General features: G+C 36.6%; 2 protein-coding genes across 7 annotated transcripts in view; one reads left to right on the top strand and one right to left on the bottom strand.

Moving 5' to 3' along the window:
* LOC135162343 (1-phosphatidylinositol 4,5-bisphosphate phosphodiesterase epsilon-1-like) overlaps positions 1-27,130 on the bottom strand; it is a 73,865-nt gene that overhangs the window by 20,150 nt on the left and 26,585 nt on the right. For 4 of the 6 annotated variants that reach the window (XR_010298943.1, XM_064120689.1, XM_064120688.1 and 1 more), the window contains exons 1-2: positions 5,262-5,393; positions 4,088-4,233 (exon numbers count right to left, since the gene is read on the bottom strand). Coding sequence is in view for 5 of the 6 variants with exons in the window: in XM_064120689.1 (XP_063976759.1) it covers positions 4,088-4,110 (23 nt within the window). In the remaining variant the exon portion in view is untranslated. Of the gene's footprint in view, positions 1-4,087; positions 4,234-5,261; positions 5,615-27,130 lie in introns of those variants that run through there. The other 2 variants (XM_064120690.1, XM_064120691.1) reach the window with 1 other exon arrangement.
* Positions 15,650-21,984, top strand: LOC135162345 (uncharacterized). Its single transcript, XM_064120693.1, has 15 exons — positions 15,650-15,822; positions 16,332-16,533; positions 16,825-16,904; positions 16,990-17,198; positions 17,495-17,581; positions 17,770-17,884; positions 18,238-18,355; positions 18,429-18,549; positions 18,946-19,103; positions 19,174-19,205; positions 19,490-19,595; positions 19,818-19,949; positions 20,417-20,564; positions 21,349-21,543; positions 21,802-21,984. The coding sequence occupies exons 2-15, from the start codon at positions 16,466-16,468 to the stop codon at positions 21,859-21,861; spliced, it is 1,629 nt and encodes a 542-aa protein (XP_063976763.1). The 5' UTR covers positions 15,650-15,822; positions 16,332-16,465; the 3' UTR covers positions 21,862-21,984.

Raw genomic sequence — 27,130 nt, 5'->3', positions numbered from 1 at the left:
TCTGGGCCAAGGGGAAATGGGTAAGATTTATCCGCTTTTGCAAAACGGACGCCGTATCTCTTACTGGCAAGCAAATCATATTTATCGCATGAATATTTGTATCGCTAGTAATACTTCGTTGTTCTATAGAGAAAGAAAATTCTAGGATTTATCAATCGATTGTGAAAAATTGATAAGAATAAAAAAAATATCGATTACTTTTCGATGTTTTTTTTATGAAAACAGTCTAACGTGGTAGTAAAGTTTATTATTCTTTGAGGGACTTAGAAAAAAAGTCTTGACTAAATTCATTCGGTAACATTGAGGGAATTCTTCTATCAAAGTGTACTTAAAAACTACCCCTAAAAGACCCTTGAGTAAGTGTTCTCGTTTGCGACCCTCGTTTTTTTCACGAACCGTGATTTTTTTTCTAGTAAAAAAACCTCTCTCATCCCCAAATTTTTCATCCGACCGAACAGTAGTCGCGCGTCCCTTTATTGTATTGCTATGGGGCAAAAAATCTCAAGAAATCAGACGGGGAAAATTGTGTGAGGTGCGGGTAGATGACGGCATTTCATCAAGATTTGTCATAGTCTGACAACGCCATGTCGAAACCATTCAACCAGATGATTCTCCAATACAACTGACTTGTCACGCTGATTTTTACTTTCTCCTTTTCCACCCCCTAACGTCAAAGGGACCACTCCCACGAATGTGGACACAACAGAAGTTATGTTCTCGTTGACACTAGTGACGTGATAAAGACAAATTGTTCGAGCAGTTGGGCAGTGGGAATGAAACAATAAATATGAATTTCAGGAAAATGTCAGCGAGTTATATTAAAATAGACCGTCACATGAATACTTTTGTAGCTTAATTGAGGAACAAATTTGGAATATGAGAGAAAAAAAAGTCAAAGTCATAATGGAGATTCCAAAAAATAATTTAATAACGATTACTCTATTTTGTATGAACAATTTGACTGGCAAAATGATAAATTTTAATGACATCATTGAAGACAAACTATCTTGACATTTTAAAACGGTCCGCGATGATTTTATTACTCAATCTATTGTACGGTAAAACCTTGAATTAATTAAAAAAATTAAATTTCTGGAAATCATAATTTATAAATAATTTAGGTCCATCCGCCGTAAATTTTTTTTTTCGTAATCATGAGACATTTATTCGTATTCATGCTACAAAAGATATTTAAACAAAAACTATTTCACTTCATATGTAAAAAGCCGAGTAGGCTATACATAGAAATTTATAAAATAAAAATAATAAACTATTTCACTTCTCTAGCGGTGCGGTAAGACGAGAGACGTGACTTTTGACTCGACCAGTTTTTGATGAATATCAGAAAAAAATGAGATAATTCTCGAAATTAATCGGAGTACTTCGAATCCGAGACAGCGGTCGGAATCGTTGTCTGATGATTTGAATAAAAAATCCTCTGATCATATCAGCATTTATAGACCAAATTCATCGTCAAAACGACAAACAATCTCGTGGATGAAGAATTAATCGTGAAAAAAGTGATAAAAAAAATATTTGTGAAGCAGTTGGATGGAGGAAGACAAACGGTGTAGAATGTCTGGATCGTAGACGGAAATTGAGGTTGCTCGTAAAGGTTTACGAACGCCGGACGCCAGTGAAGGCTAATGGACATACCCATGGTGGATGCAGTGCACTTGTTGGAAGGAGAATAGGAAAAAAAAACTTTCTACTCGTCCCTTAGACCCTCCACGGGTTTTAAATCGCGTGAGTCACTTTAAAGGTTTAATAATGTAAACTTCAATGTTTCGGCTGCGATAGGTCGCTGAGAAATAGAAATAAATGAAAAATAATGCGACGATTGTACGAAGCCATTCGAGAAGAGTCTGCATGACCATTGCGTTAGGTATCCAGTTGATCCCATTGTTCGGTGGTTGTGGGCGACTGGTACTTGTGCTGCTAAAAATTGTAGTGAAATCTAGGGTCTAAAGACGTGTTGGGTTAGAGCAGGGGAGACAAAAATGTACGATACTGATTTATGTCTGACCACTGCGAGTTCACACCTACTTATACAGTGGCAAATCTTCCGGATTTGGCCGCCCGCCCATGGGAAATTCTACTGAAAGTGCTCGACGATGGTTTTCGGTGCGTCTGACCGCGCAGCGATTCATCTACTCATTTACACTCACTGAAAAGAGTTAACCGACGTTCTATAAAAGTGAATCATAAGCCGCCGTTTCCTCACTCCTCTAAATTGCTTAATTTTTATTCTCAAATCGTTATTAAATGACTAATATTTATTCTAAGTGGACAAATTTTATTCTGACCGATAGATAATTATTTCTCTCACACGATGCGGTAATAAACTAATCATCCGCGAATCCCAATTCACTAAAATAATAAATAATTGATATTAGTTTGCAGAAAAGGTTCGATAGAAATGAGGAGCCTTCTGATATGATACCTTTTGCTAGAACACTCGGATAATGTTTATCAAAACGTTTTTTCCCCACAATAAATCTCATAATCTACACGAGTCTAAGCCCCACCTCAATTCAAATATGATAATGCATCTGAAAGATTCATTGTAACTCAATTCCCGCGAAAACTCCCCCCAGAACTTCCCCTCCCTCCCTCATTTCCAAAGAAAGTTGAAAAAAAAAACTTTCTGCAAAACAAAAACCCCGCGAACCCCGGCATTTGAATTTTCTCCATTAACTCCCTCAATATTTTTTTTCTTCTGTTCATCGAGGTACTTTCTCATCCCTCCAGTAATATTTTCAAATGCCAAACTTTCTCCGTCCACCACCCTCAATTCCCACCAAGACTTTTCACCATGAGAACTAGAAACCTATTTCTTTATAAAACTAATTTCCATTTTATGTCAGACTATAGCTGTTCAAAGTAGCTGGTGGAAAGGTCCTGGGTGATTCCACGCCCCTGGCGAAAATTCAATCCCCCCTCCCCCTTCCGCCAACAGCCCTCACGGCTCGACCTCGCCGATTCTACAAAAGTAATACGCTCGGAGGAAGAATCGAATTACTTTTTACGAGTGATAGTTCTCGTTCCTCATTCCTCCTGTGGCCAGTTTGTTCCGCTCATCGGCACCCGGCTTTAATCGTTCCTCAGTCATTGATGAAAAAAAAAAGCTCCACCTCTCCCACGTTTCTATTCCATCCCGACCCACTTGAATAAGTTTAACGATCACTCGTTGTCCACGAATCTTTGTTCTCCAGAAATCCTATCTCCACTTCTTTCGCAACTGAGGAAACGATGGTAGAAATTGATAGCGGAATGAGTTGGAGAGGAGAAGTGGGTTATAGACAGCATTGGTCAGGGAACCTTTGAAATTGCTGGAGGATTCAACCACAACTGGTGCAGAAAAGCGATTAGAAACTTTGGAAAAATCATCCTGGATAAAAAAATTCATCGAAAAATATCTAAAGCCAAAATTACAGCCCACAACCCCATTCCCTACTAATTATCGAGGTACAAATGAGGTAGAGGTGACCCATGACCTATTTTTAGAAACCGCTCGGGCATTTTTTTTTTGGAATTTCTCTTCCTACGGGGTAAATCCGTCCACGTACATGAGTACGACCAACTTTCCGTGATCCTCCAAGACTCCAGAGGGACTTGAAGGCGAAGTAGCAGCAATTGGATCCTAAACTTGCCAGCAAGTTTCCACACACTTTAATCTGTAATTTCTTGTCTGGCCTTGAACACCTCCTGGCATCTCGAGACGTCGACTAGGACAGAGGATGGAGGGAGCCATTGGGAATGGGGTTTGGATTCTAGAGCTTGGATATATCGTGGCTCGAGTTATCACCACGAATTTGGATGCCAGGGTCCAACCTCCAGTGACCACTTTCCCCCTCCCCAACTATGCGATTCAACCAGCAGAGTTTCAACAGTATGGGAAGCCCTGATGCCAGTAGGATGGATGGAGGGTGTACCAGAAGGTCTTGGAATACAGACAGATATTTCGAAGTTTAATGCTGCAGGGAGAAAAGGACTAAAACAGGTTCAACAACTGTCTCTCTCATTTGTTATGCACACAGATGGTGAAATTGTCAGTGAGTGGGTGGGGGCTGGGGGGGGGACTTACTTGAGGCCAGCGATTATCTCCATCGCCGAGTTGAAGTTGCCGGTGTTCCAGCAGGTCTGGGCGACTCGCAATAGGCACGAGAGAAATGCCTGCCGCTCCTCGATTGTCGAGCCACTTGTTATTGTGTGAGTTACCCATGAGCTCACCTGAAACATTGAAATTTCGAGTGAAGAACAGTGGGAATAATCGAACATTCAATTGGTTATTTTGACAGATTGTGTCTTCTCCTGTAAAAAAAGACAAATTTTTTCCTGTGGAAGATCTTGCAGAAATCAGTAGAGGAATCGACACAAGATCTTCCGAAAATCTCTGTTGTGATTGCAAGAAATTCTTTGGAAGATCGTCGGAGAGACAATAATAATAATCATTATAAGGAACAAAAGAGAAGAGTGTAAAGTGTGTAAAGTATGTTAAGTACACTTGAGGACATTTTTTAAATTCTCGAGTTGGAACTTTTTCAAGGTAACTAAATCTGTTACGAGAATTTTCGGTTTTTGGTGTAGTAATTACTGCGATTCCGCTCCATCAGTTTGTTAATAGAAAATTGTGGAATTTCCGTGAAATTACGGTTTACGGACTTTAGCCCCGATGAAAAAGGTGGAAAGCTAATTCTCATCAACTCTATTTGAAAGTTGTGTGCCTCAATCGATCCAATCAATTGACCCGAAAGGGAAGAATTCTGAGAGGAAAAATACAGAGCTCTTTCAGACTCAGTCACTTTCAATCGCAGATTCCTCAAAGACCTCAATTCGTTCATCTGTCAAACTGAAATCTCCGGTAGGATAACTTGGAGTCGAAACCTCTCCCGAGGCTATTAATGAGAGGAATCCCACCTCTATTTGGGTTTGATTGATCTAGATGGCACTGATTCTAATGAAATAACGAATATCCAGAAATAAATTTATCCTCTTATAAATAAAATCAGCAAAAGGGTCATTTGCACTGTTAAAAATTGGTTATTGCAACGTATCTAAGGACATGTTCAAAAAGAAGTTTTTGAAAAATATTTTCCCAAGGAAAATTCAGAACATCTGAACAAATGTTGCTTTCCAACAATCCTCCGGAGCTTTCTTTTCGGTTACCAGGAAGATCTTCCCACGATTATGATGATTGTTCTGGAGATTCTTAACGGATCTTCAGCAGAACAAAAAAAATTTCCAAGTGGGATAATCACCTCATTAAATCGATTGATGAGGATCTGCACGGAGAGGGCGGAGGTCGCGCCACCCAGCCACAGTGCCTCCTCATCTGTCTGGGTGGAGCTGTTGACAGTGCTGGGTGACTCCCTCGACTGATATTGCTGATGTGTTGTTGGCGACGGTGGCGGTTTTTTAGTGGATTTAGGGTGTGATGTCAAGTCTTGGGCCACGTGCCTCAGATACTCGCACGGCTGCACCTGATAGAATAACTGATACTCGCTCTCTGTCAAGCGGAGAGCCACCTCCTCGGGGAAGTGCAGCAGCTTGTGCAAATCCTCCAGCTCCTCAGAGCTCCGAGGCTGCTGCGGCTGCGGCCGTTTCTCCAGCTCTGCAACAAATTTAATTGAAAAAGTTTCTTTACTATAATATTCATGATATTTCATTGAGAGAGAAAAAATTAATTGACTTGATAATTTCATTAATTTATACAACATTTACTTTTTAAAAAGATAATGACAGCTTATTTTTTATGAAAAAGGGTACTAAGGGAGACTATTCTCAGAATGCAAAGAATTCCTTCAAAGAAAAATAAAAAATTGAGGACACATAGCAATTAAAATTAATAAATTTGAACTGAAATCTAGAAACAGTTTTTTTCTTCAAACGATAGCAGTGAATATTCAGTACTCTCGATATCGCCGAACGTGATTAAACATCTTTAATATCGCGAATCACACCGACTCAGTCGTTGTTGAATAAAACATGAAAAAAGTTTAATAAAATGTTCGTTTCCTTGGAAATACTCAATGGGGTAAAAAAAAAGACAGATAAAGAGGATACGACTCGTGACCTGGTTTCATAAACGCCAAGGAGCACAGGATCCGGCTCAAGTTGGTCCTGGTGTCCGGTATAAAGCATTCACTGAACAACGGCCTTTCGGATATTTCGACGATGAAGATTAAATGATATATATATATAGGGGCTTAAAGTCCCAGGAGTGAAGGGGAAACGGAGACAGGAAGGATATGTATGATGTATGTATATGCATGGGCATGAAAATTGTTGAGTGGCGGCATGAAAACTCCTCTGGTGTGCGCCATTTTCTCCTCTCATATCATGGAAATTTGATGACTCTGGAGTGCTGAGACCCTTTAAAAAACCTTTCTCCATATCTCCATGAAGAAAAAAATCGGCAAAATTTCAAACGATAAAATGGTAATTGATGAGAGCACAATGAAATTTCTCTTCTGTATTTGATCTTTTGTGTTTGTATGGGGCTGAGAAATTCTGCAGCTGCAGAAACTCCAGATGGCTCCGGTTTCGTTAAACCTGGAGTTGGCATGGCGTTGGCAATTCCGATAATGTCCCATTCGCTTTTATTTACGCGACAACTTATCTTTGGGTTCAGTTTCCCTCGTTAATGCGATTGTGGAGGAGACTGTTACTCAACCTCTCACCTAAATTCTTTTTTTGTTCATCCTCGGCATTTATCTTTCTCGAAAATGTACGAAAGACCGATTCTCGAGGTGATTATACACGAAGGCTTCATGCATTTAGGTGGAAATTAAATTCTTTCGGGTTGTTTTTGCATATTAATAAGGTCATCTTGACGTTGATGCCTTGAATTCTAGATATTTGCAGGTAATTAGGGGAGTTTTTTTAATTTCCAAAAAAAGGAAAGAATTTATGGGAAGTTCGAGAGAACTCAAAGAATTTTCATGAATTTTGATCGAACGCAAGTCATTTTTAAGGAATTCAAGAGAATTCCCTAAAATAATTGAGAAATTATAAAGAATTCAGGGAGTGGCCAGGAATTTAAAGGAAATTCCAAGGTAAAAAATTGCTGTATCGTAAAGATCCTCCAGAAATCCTCAGAAGAATCATTAAAAAATCCTCGGAAGATCTTCCTGGTGACTAGAAAATATTTCAAGATCTTCATAGGACATTTCTTTTCAGAGACATATGCGGAAGGGTTTTTTGAAAATATCTTTTGAAGTAGGATTCCCCGGAGGTGAATTCGGCAAATTTTGAAGGGAATCGAGCCATTCTTATCGAATTTAAGAGACTGTAAGGAATTCCTGGGAATTTGAAGACAAATGACAAGCTCATGGACCAGCTGTACATTTATTTAAATAAAAAATCCTCTCCCTATATTATTTTCCATTAATTAATTCCTCTTCCTGGAATTGCTGGGATCATTTTCCTTTCCAAGAACTTAATTATCAACAATGATTTTGCGACTGCAGGAACTATTCAACAATTAAGGTAAAACTAACAAAAGTGAATTTGCAGAGTGAAATTGAGGTATTAAAATTGACACGGGGACACTCGTTAAAGGCCCTATTGAAGTAGTTAACTACCGTAGTTATCTGCATCGTATGGAGCCAATTTCCCACCACAATAGCCTTTTCCCGAGTGACTTTCATTACAGAAAATTCTGAAAAAACACCTGTTAAATAACTAGCCAATCCGATTTGCGTTCAATTTATTTTCCGGACATCAGCTGCCCGTATCATATGAACTTTGTAATTACTCAAGGAGTTCATTACCATGCCATACAATCAACTGATGTCCTCGAAATCTCGAACAGCCTCGGGGGCAAAAATTCTGTAAAAATGACTGACTAAGATCGGTTCATTGGAATTTCAAAGTCTTGACTGGGGATGACTGCTCTGCTTTCGCCAATGGCGTCAGGTTTGAAGCGAAATACTCTCACCCAAGATGTTTGTAAAGAAATACGTCGTCAACTCTCGACTCAACCTCAACAACTATCAAAAAAATGAATAGATCGTGAAAATGTCAGTCTCCGTTCACTGGTAAATCTGTTCACGGCTGATGAAAGCTCTCGACGTAAAAATATCGGTATTGAGAGCCACCAGCAGAGCCCAGCATTTTACGTCAAGTACGAGAATGTATTCGAGAGGTTAAAAATCAGCTCAGTCGTTTTATGTGAATCCAATGTATAAAAGAGCGTCAGCGTGAGGGGTCGATCGATAAAAGTCACTTTATCGTGAATTCAAGCCTCTGAGGGTTTGGACTCTCAGCAGATGGGCGCGTAAACGTATAAATTGCCTCGTGTGGTCTCTCTGTGCCTCGTTAACCTTATTCAATGCAAACTCCTCTCAACGTAGGTCTCATTGGGCCACTGCGAGGGGGGAGAGGTGGGTGGATATATTTCAACCGAGACTGGTGTTGGGAGAAATTTTTAACGGCAATTATCCACGCAAATGAGACGGTAATGGAGAGAATTTAACGGGTGAATTTTTCACACTCCGAATAATGCAACTGCCTACCAATTGTTCTCATTAATTTTATTTATGATTTTTAATCAAGAAGATCTGTCAAAAGATATCAGAAAAATCATTGAAAGATCTCGAGAGGATCTCCCGGCTGTCTTAATAAAATTCTTTGGAAGACAAGATTTGTTTTTGAAGAGATTATGAATTTGACTTTCGAAAATATTTTAAAAATCTCTGCTCTTTTGGAGTCACCAGGGAGATCTTGCGAAGATCTTTCAATGATTCTTCTGAAGATTTCTGAAAGATATTCGACAGATAAATTTTCATACAAATTATCGTACTCAAATATGTCATGTAAAATTTTTATATGTTTTTGAATTTTCTTTAAGCTGAATCGAGCCTGTTAGGGGTTTCGAAGTTATAATAAAAAATATCAACAAAATTCTACTATCAGTGCAGGGTTGACGTCTGACATATTGACTATTTTTTTAGCTGTATTGAAGTCTAAATATAGCTAATGAAAGCCATGAAGTTGGAATATTTATTTATGAAGTATTTGGAAAGGAGGGGCTCTCCTACTCGACTATTGAAATATTCAATGAACTGTTCTGCTTCTTTTACCTCGGTACTTCCACCACTCGGAAAATAAATCACTGCATAATTTTCAACCCCCAGCCCAGGTATTCCCTCCCGCCTCTTGACTGTGGTTCTGCTCGCAATAAAAATCATAAAAAACTTGTTTAAGTTTTGCTCGTGGAGTGTATTTTTCTTCCTCCAATAGTTAGCCGAACCAGCGAGGCCCCTTTGTCCACTGCAACTGGAGAATTCTTTCCCACGTTTTTAAAAAATTTTAACACACTTTCTATTTATCTACAGGTTTATTGATGAACCCATTTAGTAATAACCCGTAAATAAACATAACTGTCTCTGAATATCGTTCAGAAATCTGTGACGTCGTAGACTGCTTTTCCTTTCCTCGAAAATTAATGTCTGACCAGTCAAGTGCTCATCCACTGCGAGCGAAGCATTCGCTGTTATGATTTTCCAACTCGACAAGGAACAACTGTTAGTATATTTTTTCTTTTAAGACAAAAAAAGCTGCTGCAGAACATAAATTTATAATATTACTGAAGCAATATTCATATTCAATGAGTTAACGAACAATTAATTGAGAATGAATCAATTTAGTACGTGACGTAGGTTTCATGAAAATTTGTTGAACTTTATTAGATAAAATTTTTAACTAAAATGAAAAGGTAATATTCATCCGTTCGCTCAATGCAGCAGTCGTGCATTAATTCCAGGGCCATATCCTAGGCCTCGGGATGAACTCCGCAAGAGCAAACAGCAATTAAGAGCACTACTGATATCCAAAATTTCTCCCTCGAGTACTCAAGGATCCTTGGCACTGTGGTCGGTGAATTACTCCGAACATCTCTCGTTTCAATGCTGCACGAATTCACCAACCGTGCCTTCGAGGACTACTTCTTCATTGTTGATTTTATATTATTTACCAAGTTGTCGGTGAGGAGAAGAAGGGGGAAGCACTTGTTGGTACGTCGTTTTATCCTCATTAGGAAGACGTGCAGGTAGTCCCCCAAACTTTCGTAAACTTACGAATTTTCGTTAGTTGAATTTTCAACTTGAATTCAAATTTCTCTAATGGTTTTTGAGCATCCAAAGCATGTCCATGTGCTTTGTCATCTTATCATGCATTTTACGGACATTTTACAGACTTTATTTGCTTAATTTTCATGGTTAAAAGATAGAGAAAATTTTGGAGAAAAATACGTTGGGAAATTGTTACTGAAGTACTTGAGGAACATGTGTCAGATTAAAAGGCTTTCGGTTTTGGAATAGAATCGATCATAAAAGAGATTTTTCCCAAAATTGCTTCCCCGAATGTGTCGTAAATATTTGTCGAGTAGTTTTGGTACAACAATGAACGATGTACTCCAATATTCTAACACAAAAAAAAATAGAAATTTTACTTGCAGCGGAGGATTGAGGAAACGATAAAAAATGGAAATTAAAAACATGGTGAACGTATTCTATAAATAATTTATGAAACATAAATTTATCGTCATAAAAATTATACGATCGGAGTTGCAATAAATTTATCCATATGCAGAACGGTACCGCAAATAATTTTCCGGGGCAGCGGGAAAAATTATTATTAAAAATCAATTTATCAATAAATGACGATGCAGATAAGAAAATCAAATGAAAAAGTGTGGATAACGTCTAGAGATCTTGAGCCTGGGCCTTAAATCTGGTACCTCTACCCTCAGGGCGGTATTTTACCGACAGGATACGCTACTTTTCCAGCCAGTTGCATAAGTGAAATTCGAAAAAATTCATAAATAGTCAGTATTATCTAAATTAAATTTCGGATTTCTTAAAGAATTTCATTCTTATCAACCAAAAATAGACACTGCGTTAGGTTCTGATTTTTTAACTTTTCCTTTGAACAACAGGAACGATAATTAAATTAAGGAAAAATGATGATTCCAAATGTAATAGTTTTGTAAAAAATTTTGTAGTTTTCGATAATCTTTCAATTTACTCAAGGCTAGAGTTACTTTGAATTATCCAATTGTCAAAATTTGCACTACACACTTCCACCTAATCCTCGAGTGTATTCCTCATTATCCAACGAGCAAATACTAATCAATGTACCAAGTCCTGATGGATTAGTGTGAAATGCCCAGTGGTATCAGCCAGCTACATCAATCGAATTTCAGCAGCTAGTATCGTAGCTGATCGAACGCTTTCGTCGTCCATTAAACTCACTAACCCCTCACCCAACCCGATTTATTCTGTCCACTCAACTAAATCCTTTCTATCAGGGACAATTCAATTTTTTTCCAATTCAAATGGATTAATAAAAACAACGTTCTTTATCCGTCCTCACTTGGACGATTCAATTTATTGTTTTTATTTTTATCCTGTTGGGAAAATCAGTGGGAATATTATAGTTTGAGTGAATGCAGTGCAGCAGGAACAATGTCGTTATTATCGACAGACTAGAGTGGATTTATTCATTTTTCTTTCTGTATTTAATATTCCATTGAGAGTTCAATAAATGAGAATAAATAACTGATGTACCACATTGAGTGTTACGGATTATATTTTTTATGATATTAACGCGATGCCAAATATTAGGTGCGATCTCCAGAACTGTAATGCTAATGTGGAATTCTGTATTCTGATATATTTTGTTAAAAAGAAGATAAGGAAAAATCATGGAAAGAATTAATCTCAACGTTTACTTGAACACTTTTGAATTGTTAATACAATCAAATGATTGTTTATCTTTACTTCAGTTGGGAGAAATCGAATTTGATTTATGATCAATCACTTTGTAGAATTCAAGATTTATTCTCAACCGATTTATGGAAATAGTTTGAAAAGTCAAGTTATCAAAAATGTATTAGAAAAAATCGTTATTTCTTCAGATTCTACCCATCCCAACTCCGACCGAGGATTAGGAAATATCTCACGTTATCAGTGAATTACTTTGAATGACATGACATTTGAATAATATCTCGAAAGATAATTGAAAAGAGATAAAAAGGCAGTCAAGAAAAAAAGTTTATTCAAAGCTAAATAAATTGAAAAAAAATTACTTTTTCATTCTCCTGAAGTAACAATATATGAATATATAAGTCTCAAATATTTATTGATAATTTCTACCATGAAAAAAAACAAGAAGTATTTACAAAAAAATTTGATTTTTTGACCATTTGAAAATTCCTTTATCAGTAAAAATCAATTACAGTAATTCACTGAGAAACTGATAATATCAAAATAAGATAATTTCTCAATAATTTCATAAGAACCTTATCAGGTGATAGTGCGGCCACGTGGGGTGGAGGGTGTGGAGGTGGCCGTAGGTACTGGCGAGGTGCAATCAGACGCGAAATCGTTAGCGTCTGGCCCTCCCGGCACGTGGTAACGCCTGGACTCGTTGCGTTCAGCCTGACGAGTCGTTAGCAAAACGTACCCTGCTCACCTTGACGCATCAGTTAGCTACATCAGAATGTCATAACTTATACCTCGTTTTTCATCCGTTGCAGGACATCGATCGATCTGCAACAGTATCGCGAGAAGAAAGTCAGAGGCTTCTTCTTCTTCATTGTACTTGAATTATTGCTTAGCGCTTGAAATCGAGGCGGTTTTGTTCGATTGCAACCGATTGTCAAAATTTGAATTTATAAATCATTAAGCGGTCGTTCAAAGATATCACCTTCAGACAGTCGTTAGAACGAATTCCACAATCAAAAGAAATCCGTTAATGGCGCTGAGTGAGTTCAGTTAAATACTTTTCAATTACATTTATCGAATTCGATCGTTAGCGTTATATCGAATGATTTGCGGGATTTGATTAGTGATTTGTTATGGATATTTTGCCCTGTGATTAATCTTATGATGAATGAATGCTTCATTTTTGAGAGACAGCCAATAATTATGATCTGCAAAATTAAATTTCTGAAGAAAAATCGCGTGAAAATTTGTAATTTTTTTTTAAACAAAACAACATTTGCCAGGTCGAGCGTTTCGTTGAAGAATTTTAATTAAAAAATCAGTTTGATACTATCGGATACTACTGATAATTTTGGTATTTTGCTAGCGCAGTAATTGTTATTCTTATTAGGAAAAAATATTTTCAATAGAATAAAATTTTATCATCACGTATTATTATTTTTTAATTCCCGCGGAGAGATAATTTTCATTCTTGTCAGGAACAAATTATTTTGACTACCATAAAATGGTATCACAATTTATGAACTTTGCCTGAATTACCGTATAGAAATGCGGAAACGTCGACTTAGGTAAAAGTTTTATGGAACGGTAGGGTAATGTTTATAAAGAAATGCTTTCCGTGTAGTTTTCACTGGGGAGACCCGAAGGCTTTATCAGCTGTATTAGGTACATAGTCGAGAACCTCTTCTCGAATCTTACGCGGAAACAATGGAGAGTATCTCATAGGAAGAAAAGTATCCCATCACATATTTAACTCAGCCAAATCCCGGAAATAAATCTGTCAGTCGCACGGAAGAATCCGGATCTCATCCCTCGAGTCCTAGTGAAATAACATCGTCTGATAGTGGAACAAGCGGAATGGTATCATGAGGACGTAAAGGGGAGGAAATTTCTATTTTTCCAGCAGATTTTGTTGTCACCCAAGAGTATAACTATCAACAATAGGTGTTTGATTGAAATTTCTGGGACAGTTTTGAGAAAGTAATTTATGCCATTAGGCCTGAAATAGTATATTTTGATACGAGTGCGAAGGGGTAATAACGAGTGTGAAGTAGGAAAATATTTATCACGCCTTTGAATGTGACAAGATAATGGAAAATTTCCTGGAACTCTCTGTTAACCAAAAAGGTAATTAGGAAAAGAATAAAAAATTAAATAGCATTAAGTACTTGGTTATATTCTATTATAGATTACAGGAGCAATTGAAAGATTTTTGTAATGATTGATGGACTCCTGATTTTCCAATGCCAGCAAAATTCTCTAAAATTTCCGATCGTTTAACAAAAACCATTTTCAAGGGTGCGTGGGACCCAGCATCAAATACTTTTTAGTACAATATGTAATTAAATAAATGATAGAAATGTATGCCACTGTAGTTATCCCATAACGATATCATGAAAAATACATTGTGCTCCACTGGCAATGTAATCAGAAAGTGATTTTTTCGGTTAACGACTTATATCACATTAAAAATAATTCGTGCACCATTATAGATTACAGTTGTCATAAAATTTCTTTCCATAGTTCATGAATGTAGTGGAAAAATGTTAATGATGGAAAATTATTTGTCAACCGATCTATGATGAGTTATTTCTGAGATTCGAAAGGAATTTCAAAATTGTTCCAAAAAAATTTATTTAACATTTTTTTATTTTTCTTTTCCTTTCTAAAATGATAATTCATTCAAAGAATTTATCCTCCTCACTGATAAACCTATCAACGCCCATTGGAAGATAATTCGATTATATTTCAATCATCTCAGGGATAAAAATAATTTGGAGATTCCTATTAATTATTAATATGAATGTATATTGAAGGCCCGCATCCAATTAGGCTACCAGGAACTCCAGAAACTCTCTCTCCAAAAATTTAAAACAAAAAAAATCTTTGAATCCCAATGATACCTAATCCACAGGCAACAACCAACAAATTTCAGGTATTTTCATTTCCAATTTCAAGGGGTTATTTCTATCTGCAATCTTTCCACCTAATTAACTTCCAAATATTGATAATATTTTGTTGAAGTCACACAGGAGAATTATGTCTAGACTATCAATTCACAATTTCACTCGGTTATGTCATTATCACCAATGTACACAGTTGGTCTGGAATAAACAGTTTGACGTCATCATAAAGCTAATCCATACTAGAATCGTGACACAAGGGAAGCCCAGATGCGCTTCGCATTCATGGACTTCGACACCTTTTATTCGCTGTTTTGATCAAAGTTGAAGGTATCGCTACTGCTTTTTACATGCATTGCAGGAGCTTTTGTCTTCAGTACTTCGCGACTGGCTGTATTACGCTCACAGAGAGATCGAAATTGCAAAGCCATTTTATATTTGAAAAAAGAGAAAAACAAGCATTCAGAGGAATCAGAGGGAGGAAAAACAAATCTTTACGAATGAATCTCAAATCAAATAGATGACAGATATGGATAAGCCAAGTATTAATTCGGTTAAACTTTGCTAAAAAATATTTAAACTGTAATCATTTTTTGGAATCATAACTGAGCTCGCTCAGGAAACCAGTGAATTCAAAATAAATCATGTAGTAATTCTCTAAGGCATATTATGAATTATATCAGTTCAATTATATATTTAAATATTCAATTTATATTAACCAGGAAAATTTTCAGCCAAATAAGGATACCTCATTAATCATGTTTTGTGAAATTCAATTATTGTTTCCGAATTGATAAATCTATGTGACTTCTAATTATATATGTATATATGTTGTAGATACAACATATTATTATGTGATAATGTAATAATTATGTAATAATAATGTATAGAAAATAATAGAGAATCAGTGAATAATAATCGTATTTGTCAGTAGTATTGCTTGAGGGCAGAGGAGCTCGTGATGGTAACGATTTTCCAGGAAAACAATTTCATTTCTTGTCTATAACTCCATAAAATTTCATAGGAGTTTGTGAGCCACGTGGAGTGCGATAAGATCCGTTGAACCTATAAACTTTCCTGAGGCCATCCTACCAGGAGAAATATGTGAAATTTGTAAAATTATTATCGCTTCTTAATACATTTTCAAAAACAACTTTTTGCGCGATCACTCACACAAACCATTGACAGTGAGAATTTGTGGTTAAAATAAAAAAATATTCAGCAGTCGATTTTTCGAATTATTATTTATTGGCTTTTGTCGCCAAATTTTTCGCGTGGAACATGGAATATAAATTTTGTTTGATTTCATTTTTAATATTTTGAAATTCTCAATTTTTGTAAAATCTAATCCATTAAATTATTAAATTAAATTATTATTATATTATAGTATAATCATAGTTTAATATAAAAGAATTGTATATTATCTATATATGATTTATATGTTATATATTTTATATTCATAGCATGGCTAGAATAACACAAAAGCTTTAAAAACCGATACACTGTATTTTTGAAAAGGGGATAATCCACAATGTTTTCGTAATCATCACATCAATTTGAAAAACAGCGGTGCAACGCTCATTGTCTGACCACTCGAGGATTAAACAAATAGTTGACAAAAAACACACTTTAACATTTCGTAATTTTTTATGAAACTTGCGAAGAGAAAACAATGGTTTTAATGTACTTGTTCAAGAGTTTCACTTGCAATGCACTAAAACGTGTTCATGAAAAGGCCGGACTTACTGATATCACTGATGTAATGTATTGTATTATTCATGTAATAACCGTGTGTCATTCATGTGATGACATAGGTACGGCTATCTTGGAATGCCAGGGGCTGCCATTGACTTGACGTCGTTGAGCGGATTTATTGAGGAGTCTACGTGTGTTAAATGGTGCGTATAATTTTTCTTCACACAATTCTCGTGATTATCATTCTTACATTGAGAATCGATGGGTGAAGAAGTCATTCACCCACATCATTATAAATTCATTCCATAAATGTGGACGTCAGTGTGAATGGTGAATTTATGTGTTTGCACTGAATAAATCAAAAGACATCAATTTTTTTCTCGGGTATATAACATTGGGATCATTTGGTGTATCCACACTGTTCATCAATAAGCCCTAGTAATCGATTCGGTGATGAAGATAATTATTTTAATCGCCCTTTGTTACTTCTGTAGTATCTGTCATTGCCATGGGCAGCGGGATCGATTGACAGCCACGGAAATATTTAATATATTTGGACGAAGGAATGACTCGGGTATGTTTCCACATCAATTACCACGTGCTTACTATTTTATTTATTGTTTATTTTATTCATTTATTTTTTTCATCTCTCCGTGCAGAGCCAGTTTATGGGCTCATCGACATAGATCTACCGAAAAGACATAAACGTGGTGCTGGTGGTACGAAGCGTATTTGCATACCGTTCAGCAATGGCATGAAAAAGTGTATGAATTTGAAAGCGACGGAGAGCATTTTGGCGAATGAAAATACTCCTGTGTTGTTCGCTCGAAGTACGCAGGACGGAAAGGTTACCTACGCTACTGACCAGGTGAATCATTGGACATATATGCAATTAGAAATTTTTATCCCATTTGCTTGTTCTGCAATTTGGAATAACGCTGAATGGATTTTTTATACAAATTCGCTTCACCGAATGGCGAGAAATTGCAGCCGACATGTGCACTTTTAGATAAAAACTCACACAGGTCCAGACATTTTCCAAGAAATTTCACGAAATTTTCTCACGACTCCATAAAAATTATTTCAATGATAGGAATATAACTATTCATCTGGGGGTTTTCTATTTACATAAATAATCTATATTTTTAACTTATTTTTTTGCAGACCTTGCAGATGCTGGGGAAATTCACTTTTTATCAGGATCCCGTAGCAAAGGCAGCAGTTGTTCACTTCCATCGGACGAATATAATTGTAAGTTAACATTCAACATAATTAAAATGTATCATCCTCTTCGGGTAGTGTCTACTGCCCTACTCTCTACCTGCGGCACGCGTCTCATCTATGACCCCCTCTCCGACAGGTCACTCGATCATTTCGTGATCTGCTTGAATCAATGAATTTATACCTCAGTGCAGTAATCGAGCTCCTTCAAATTTCAGGAGGGATTCTTGGACTACTATTATTTCCAGCACGACGATCGTCAACTCAGACAAAAAAGACGAGCAACTAGATACAAACTGCTTCCAGTAAACTATACCCGTCCAATCACTAAAGGTAATCCAGCGTTCAAAATTGTTCGTCTGAGGAAGATCCAAAAATATTCAACAGAATCATCGAAACATCTTCGAAATATGTCCCTGAAGATCAACAACAATCATTGGAAAGTCTTCAACGGACAATTACTGATCAGAAATATATTCTGGAAAGAATTTTTTAGTAAATTTTTTAAATTAAAATTCAAAACATCTCTGAACGATCTTCTGAAAAATCATCTTCGGTCACAGATTTTCCAAAGATCTTCTGATGATTCTCCTAAAGATTTCTGAATGATCTTCAGTGGACAGAAATTCTTCTCGTTCTGTTCAATGAAACAAGAATTGGCATTTCGTAATCCAGATTATTTGTAGGTATACGAAGGAAAGGCCAAAAAGACCATCGCATCGGCAAACGAGGACTTCGCATAGATCCAGTTCCCGAAGTTGTTTATCCCCAGATATTGATGCAACTGGAGCGCTCTGACGTGCGGTAAATATATACAATATCCCACAACTAAGACATCTGTTAACCGTAAATAGTAATGTTGTTGGATGTCCTGTAGAAAGGATCCATTGAAAGCACTGAGACAGGCTTTGGCGTATTGGAATGCGATAGACATGCTCTACAGCGATCTACACCAGCCGCGTGTGCAGCTCAATATTGCCGGCTTCATAGTACCTCAGGTGAGATCAGAAAAAAATTCTTTTTTTTTTTTATCAAATTCTTTAAGAAAATCTACTATCGCGCGGTGTGAAATTCCATACAGAGCACGTGCGGTGTAGATTCACAACGTTTCCCTACAAAACTATCTTAATAAACAAAAAAATTGCGCATAAATCAAATTTAAATTATTTCCTATTCGGAAACATTTCTAAAAAGACCATACATAGACGTAAAATCGATAATTATTGGTATCTTAAAAATCAGTTCTGCTTATTCCTCATTGATTGATGGTCTTAGATGGTTGATTTGAATTTAGAATCATTTAATTTTGAATTTTTCAATCGAAATTTTTCTAATTCCAGCTCTGTAATAATTTCCATTGAATATTGCAATAATTTAAATTATGATGATTATAGGATGATTTCTGTACACCCTGGGTCAGAAAAGCCCGCTTCCGCGATGTTACCGATTACATCGATAGTAGCAAAGCATTGAGGGCACTAGGAAAACACTTTAAAGAGAACGAGGCTGTATTTGGTAGAGAGTCATTTGACTACTTCTTCAGTTTCGTCGGGTAAGGAAATATACAATCAAGTACATGTTTGATCTCGATACGATTCATTATATTTTTTGTTATATTTTAGGATTGCTCTGGATGCAACTCACAGGATGTTGGGTAATTATCACTGTCATCATAGTCCCCTAATTGTCTATAATATTTGACTAATATTTTTGATATTTTTCGTGAACTTTCTCATGAGATATTCGCTTCAGGATTATAACGATTACAGTGACTCATGCATTAAAATTGTGCAAGAGGATTATAATTGTTATTACAATTTTTATCTTTTTTTTGAATACTGTTTATCTGTTTTTCTCTCCGTGAAAATCATTACACGAATTATTGGGTAATTTATTTACATTGATGTTGTCTAATTTATCGAATCTGATATTTTTTAGGAGTGGCAAACGTCAATGTTCCATGTGCTTCGAGAGGCGCTCAAGTTGCTTTACTCCAGAACGATCTGCAGAACTACGTCGTCGGTGCTCACGAACTTGGTCATCTGTAAATATCGATTCTGTTTCCTTCACTCCCCCCGTAGAAAAATTATCGCCTGCAAAAGATCTTTCAGATTTTTTCGGAATAGTCATCAGAAGATTTCCGGAAAATCTCCCTTGGAATTTTTCAGTGATTCTTTCGAAGATTTCTATGAGATGTTAGACGTCAGACATATTTCTACCTTCGTATTTCCCTTAATTAGCGCAAAATGTTAATTTTTATGAATAGTCTTTCAGGTGACCATGATGATGAAACGGCGTGTAAGCAAATGCTGGGAATCATGGGTGCATATGTGACTGGGTCTCCGGACAATTTAAAATGGTCGTCGTGTACCAAAGCATCTTTCCAGAAATTTTTTAGGTGAGTTATATCAAATATATTGAACATTTATCGCATCGTCCACGTATCTAATCCCCCCCGAAAATCGTTATACAAAATTTTTTCTACGTGGTCAAGGATAAAAAAATAAATTGCATGTGTTGAAGACAACACCTCTTGGTTCATCGAATCAATATCGCCACAGGCAATCGGTAAAAATTCTATCAAAATATCTGCAGCTCTAATTATTAATCTCGGAATATAAACTCGCACCGAATAAATCCAATTCCAACCCAGCACTCGATAACTTTTTTGGCGAATAAAAATACTTCATTGTGAATTTAGAGACTGAAGGCAGTGAAGGAACTGAAGGTTTATGTCCCATCCAAAAATATTTTTAACTCTGAGTGATCGTAATGAAAAATAATCTCAATGAAGAAATGGTAACGCAAAAGACGTAGAAGAAGAAGAATATTTTTGTATATTGATTCGTTGTATTTGTGCTTCAGGAACAAGGCGAGCCGATGTCTCGACAGTTGTCCTAAGACAAAGCCAAATTGTGGAAATCAACCTAGTAATTTTCTGGACAATATGCCAGACTGTTTGAAGTCGCCTGCACGAGAATGCGAACAACGCGTTGGGAAAGCTTACTCAGGGGTAAATACTATATCTTTATCATAATTTTATTGCCCCCCTCGTTCTTCCCCTCACGAGAACTATCATCGAGCCTCCTAAATAATAAAACTAATAAAAATACGGAAACCGAGGTTGATCTCCGTAAATAATTAAAAGAGATAAATTTTCGAACGCACCTTCAATTCCTCATTATTTAATATGACATTCACTTTCTGGCAGTCAATAATTTCCAAACATCAGGAATAATACACATATATTTTTAACAAAATTGAGGTCAACTTGTGAAATATTGTAAAATATGTACGAGAAAGTAGGCCATATGTTCTAGAAAATAATCAATTTTATCAACATCAAACTTGACAGAAATTTTTCTTTCTTCATAATTCCGATATTTCTTTTTCAATTCTTTACATTTTATTCATGGCCTATAAATTATCATACGCAACCCAACTGATATGATTGGAGATAAAATTGTATTGAATTTAAAATTTATATTGATCAATATTTGTTAGTAAATGACAACTTGCTTGAATAACCGCCAAGGAAAACAGAGATGATTGTTGTCATACATTTTTAGTTATAAATAATCTGTTTAAAATTTAGATCATTACAATCCTCTGCCAAATGATCAATGTATTATGTAGTCGCATGCATTGATTGCTTTTTCAAATCAACTCACTTATATAGTATATACATATGTACACTAATAAATTTTGCGAAGATTAATTTCAATGGGAAAAATTCCCAGGGGAAAATTTACCCGAGCCATTTAACTGCCACTAACTCGAATTCTTCCGTTTTTCAGCATATGACATGTAAATACGGCGCAGTATGTATTGAGAAGAACAAATCACCGATGAATTATTGCAAGATACAACCACTTCCCTCAGGAATGAAAGAAACCTGTGAAATGTATAACGGTTTTGTAGCAGCTAATAGTCATCTTCTTGCAGTTCAAGATGGGACAATATGCAAGTCGTCAAAGTCTAATACACTGTCGGTGAGTTTTTCTTGTTCCTGTTCTTCGAATTAATTGAGTCATCGATATGTGTAATGCCGCTGAAATTTCTTAAGCTGTTTTATTTGTAATTTCAAGTATAATTAACTAACAGTTAAGTAATGATTCCCAGAAAAAAAGCAGATGATTAGATTAGATAGTTTGGAAATTGTCTTATTTCTTGTGGTTCACACATTTAAAATTCAATTTTCAATGAAATCTGGAATTTATATTCTTCTAATGAAATCCATTGTTTCACAGGCCTGTTATCGTCAAAAGTGCGTCCCGGTCGGTACGAAGATCCCTATGTGTAACGTTTAAAGTCTAGGACCTTCAACTGGTCGTGTGTTATTGTATATTACTGTATATTATTATGTAATATTAGTCGTAAAAAATAAAATGTGCCATTCCCAAAATTGGCTCTCTTCTGCCTTCTTATCAGTCTGAGAAAAATATGCCCTTATCTCCATTCCAAAATATTTTAATAAGCATCATATCTGCCCCAACATTAAAATGAAAGTAAAAAGAAACTGCAGAACACGATATTCGACTGATCTTTCCAAAAAAAACTAAATCGCAGGTCTCGTTGGGGGCGATTTATGCAAGAATAATGGACCCTCCATTATCTACCACACCCTGAACCAGGCATTACATCGGTCGAACAACCGAAAATACTGCACATCCAACTGTCCAATGAACTAGCCTGAAACAACGTTAATTGTGTACGAGAGGGCGTACACATAAAAAACCCAGTGAATTTACGAAACCCAACGTGGAAATAATTATTTTCCCGTACAAAATGGATATTTCGTATGCAGAACTCGGTAATCCAGTGCAGAATGGAAACGCGTGAGAGTTTACCCGGATTTTGCAGGGGCGAAAAACAATGCCGAGTGTTGCCAACACTTTTGTTAAATTTCCCTCCCTCAAAATGAAAAAAAAAACGGATAAAACCTAAAAATAAGAATGAAATGCGTAAGTTTTTCTGAAAAATTCTGCTTTTGACACACAATATTCTGAACGGGAAACGGCTTCACCAATCCCATTTTTTTATGCTTTTCCCCTCTCATATTGTTTCATATTGTTTGAGCCGATCAGGAAGGCGTTTCCGACCTGACTGGCGAACGTCGGAAAATTACTGGCGATTGTGTGGGCGAATGGGGAAGAATTGCGTGGGTCACGCATCAAAGCTCTTGGGCGGATTATCACAATGACATGTGATTTACTTCGCTAGACACCTCAACCAGTGAAATTTTCCAATTTATAGATCAGGTGGGAGGTTATTCATCAGATACACGAGATGAATTTTCATCGGAGCACAAATGAGATTTGTCGAATATTGTCTATTGCTGAAGATTTCCAATTAACATTGGACAACATTCCCGGAACTTTCTATTGGGAGACAGTCACAGGGTAATTTCAGGGGAATCACGTACATTCTTTTACCTCATGTCAACCCTTCCCCTTCCCTCTTGTTACCAGATGACAATCAAGAGTAACGAACGAGATTATAGTTATTGGAGTTTACATTTCGAATGTTTGTCAGAAATTAATTTTCAGATGGAATGAAAGGGTCTTTGAACGATTAGTATTTCCTTTATTCTGGTGTTTCCACTTGAGAGTAGAAAATATTTTTATGAAAGAAAATTCTAGGGAGTTTAGGGGTGATGTGTATGCTCTATTTTCCTGAATGTATGCGGAGGTGAATGAGTGGGACCATTGTTGATAAGAGGCATCAGGTCCAGGGTATTACACGTCTGATCATTTAACCATTATCCCATTCCCAATAATAACATAAAAAATTAACGCAAATAAATTAACAGAAAATAAGAAAAATTCTCTTCAAAAGTCCTGGAAATTCAACAACTGCAAGTCGGCCAATTCGACTTGAGTGACATTTTTTTTCAACTTCGTCAGCAAAAGCGAATAATTGTACCAACAAATCAATGGAAACTGCGTCGTTTGATTAATCACTAGGCGATAATTAATTAAAATTCGGAAAAATAATGGGAAAGGTGTGGGACGGGTGTTGTGTTCTCCCCTCTTCGCTCCCTTCCTTTATCTTCATCCTGAATGTCACGAACCCAGTGGCATCCGGTGCAATGTAATCCCCCTCCCCCCTCTCTCGCCGCTCTCCCGCCAGGACCATCCGCTACATATCCTTGTGTAAAACATGCCATCGTCGACAGGGATACCGCAGGAAAACGAGACTCTCCGGATGACCATGACTCCGACCCAAATAAGACTACTCTCGCACTTTACCCTCACTCACTCTTCATCTCTCCCTTTTCCTGAGTATCTTCTGGTCTATGGAAGCAGTTTCCAACCGGAAAATCCAGAGCAAACGGCAAAATGGCCAAGTTGTGGTATGTAATCAGAGATTTGCCGGAAACGATAAAACTCAGTTCGACAATTTTAATTCTGTTCCAAGAAAAATATTTTATTATACCCTTCGGACGATCTAGGACATCGCACGTATATTAAGGGTAGAAAATTTCTGGTATTAGAGGGAAAATGGACTACGTTGAGGAAAATATTCCGTAGAACGTGCCAGGAGAGGAGCGTAAAAATGACGTTCCCAGAGGCAATTGGCGAGTGAAATCGGGTTCAATGACAAATCCAGAGAGTTCAGTAAAAATGAGTTATGAATTTTCTCCCTCCATCGAGATTGAGATAAACTGCGAAGTAGGTGTAACCCATCCGTCTGTGATAATTTACGGATCCTGAGGCTTTAATATTTTCAGTTTTACTTGGGAGAAATTTTATTCTGACGTTTGGTAAATATTACCTTTGCTGTCCATTGATTTTTACACAGAAAGAAATCCTCGGTAAAAATTAAACCTTCAGAAGGGGCCAGGAGGGGTGAGGATTAATATTATTGCAAAAATTAGAATCTCAAATTTTTTGATATAAACTGGAACTAAACTTGATCTAAAAAATGGTGGAGTGAATCCTCTTGAGGTCTAATATTTATCCAATTTTTTTCCATGTGAGGAGATAACATCGAAAATTCTTCAAGGGTTATATAGTGAAGACGGTCATGCTAAATTGTCAAAGCTGCATATCGATATCGTTTTAGTGTTCAAGAGAGGTAAACAAATACCATTGAATTAGTGGAAAGACAATTGGACAAATCGCACAGCGCAATTTTCCAACGTATTTTTGTGGAAAGAGAGCAATTTATTTCAATATACCCTGATTTATACGAGTGCCCAATTTACTTTATTAGTGAATTAGAGAGAATATTAGTTTGCTTGGATGTTCATTCGTAGCATGCGAATGGGTTTTCAGAGAATAAATGTCAGAGGTAGATGGTTTCAGGCGTGCGCAAGTGATTTTCTCATTATCCGATATGAAATATAAAAACAGTATCCGTTGAATAATAAATTTTAATCCGATGGAGGGTTAGAGATGTTCGATTCGTTGTTATGAACATTAGAGTGACGTAAAGTGCATGCGAGGATAATAAAACCGAGGGCAGGTAAAGTCCTCTCACTCGTTACATGCAATATCGATCGGCGAACAGTGCCCCCGAGACCAGCTAGGAGAGTTTGTTTTTGTCATTGACCCCAAATTATACTAATGCATTTCAGGTTGAATGGAGAAGGAGTGGTGATTGGAAAAATTTGTGAATAAAATTATTGCGTCATCAGAATTTTTTCAGCGGTTGAGAGAAACTCCTGAAGAATAATTTCTCTTTTTTGAATTTAAGATTTTTATCTTTCGAGGATTTTTCTGAAGATCTTTACAAGATCTCTGGGCGACAATAATTTTTCTATGCAAAGGGCATTACAGAGAGGACAAATATTAATATTAGTATAAAAATATTAATATTATTTCGATGCCTTATTTTTGTGGTGCTAATTTTTCATGAAATATGAAACATTTTCCTCGGTGAAGAAAATCATTTCTCCGAAATTATCGTACAAGTAGGATAAAGTGTGCCAGCTGATCTATAATTGTTGTTACCTCTATAAAAAATACTGGACCCAAAGAAAATTTACTGTACGTCTGACTAGAACTTCTCTACCCTACAATTAAAATTAATTATCGTACGCTAATTTTTCCCAAATTTCCCGATACCAATGCGGTGAAGACAGCGCAGGATTCATTTTAACAGAACAGTATCTAAATTTCAGTCAAAAACATCACTCCCTGCGGATCTCCAGCACTTCCTCTGTGACATTTTAACCGCATTGATTCAAAAGCCCCTGGAAAAACACTTTTCCACTGACAATGGACCCAAAAAAACTGTCCAACGAGGCGTTCTGGTATGAAATTTTTTTATCGAAAGATACACACGAATATGAATATTTCGGGGACTCAACAACTGAATTGGATTAGCCAACGTCCAGTGAACTATCACGTCATGCAAAAGTATCATACCCAGTGAGAATCAGTGTATTGTTTCCTTTAAATTGCACCCGCCTGCTGAACCTTTTATCCATGAAAATAGAGCCAATGCATTCAAATGGCCGCATTAACGGCAAACCGATTCGCTTAGTCACAACTGCGGGTAATTCCCCCAATGTAGCTAGTCCCTCCATTGATTGCATTCAAGCCATCTATGTGGTGGTGTTGGATACAGTAACTCGAGAAGAGCTGAGCACGTGTCTCCGATACACGAGGGTGAGTGTATGATGTTTGTGTGGGAGTACATGTGGAAAGGAGACGTAGAGAGTGAGTGGGTGTCTCCCTAAAGGGTCGGCCAAAATGTCACGACTGGAGAACACGTGAATTCCATATGAATTCATTTGCCCTGAACCGATGAAAAATTGGAAAAACTGTGGGCTGACTATACGATGAGGTCGACTACTTGTTTGAAGAATTTTTTTTTAATAATTGGAAGAGTTGGCGATTGGAATGGAGACAGTTCACTGTGAAAAATATATAATTTTGCCAATTCAATATTATTCTGATAAGAATTTTAAGTGGATTTTCCAATGGAAATTTTAGACAATTGTTTGTCCAAAACAAATTATCATTGGGAAAATGTTATTTTTCTCTCAATGTTTTGGGAGCGGTTTTGCATCATCGGAAATATCATTAGGAGAGTTCGTATAAATTATATTGTTTGTTTAGAATGATGTAGTCCGTTATTCACACTATCATTAATGTTCGCCTAAGTATTTTACATTTTTTATCAGTTGCATTTGCAATTTTTTCAGTCGTGAAAGTTCGTGTACAATTGTTTATACAATTGATATAATATAATATATTTTAATACATATGTATTTTTTCAACGACCTCATTTCATTCCGAATTTCCATAAAAGATAGGCAATTCTTATGGAATCGTTATTTCCATGGACTAAGCTCATTTAACGCACGAAAATCTCTCTTCAGGGGAACATATAATTTTCCGGTAGAGGAAAAATTTTATCTTCCGCAGTAAGAACCACTCATACTATTTTATTTTTATACCCATGTCGATCTCTCCCAGCCCACGAGTGTCTCCTTGTTGCTTCCCTGATTTTACCGCCCTTTCGTTCACACTGAAGGACAATGAAGAAAATAAAAAAATATACGACTCTTTTCCAGGTATGATGAACTCGTAACACGTGGCACACCCCCAACTGTTTCTTTTTCCT

Source organism: Diachasmimorpha longicaudata, chromosome 5, assembly GCF_034640455.1.
Source record: "Diachasmimorpha longicaudata isolate KC_UGA_2023 chromosome 5, iyDiaLong2, whole genome shotgun sequence".
Lineage (NCBI taxonomy): Eukaryota > Metazoa > Arthropoda > Insecta > Hymenoptera > Braconidae > Diachasmimorpha > Diachasmimorpha longicaudata.
Note: the sequence above shows the minus strand (reverse complement) of the source record. Positions and strands in the feature narration are given on the sequence as shown.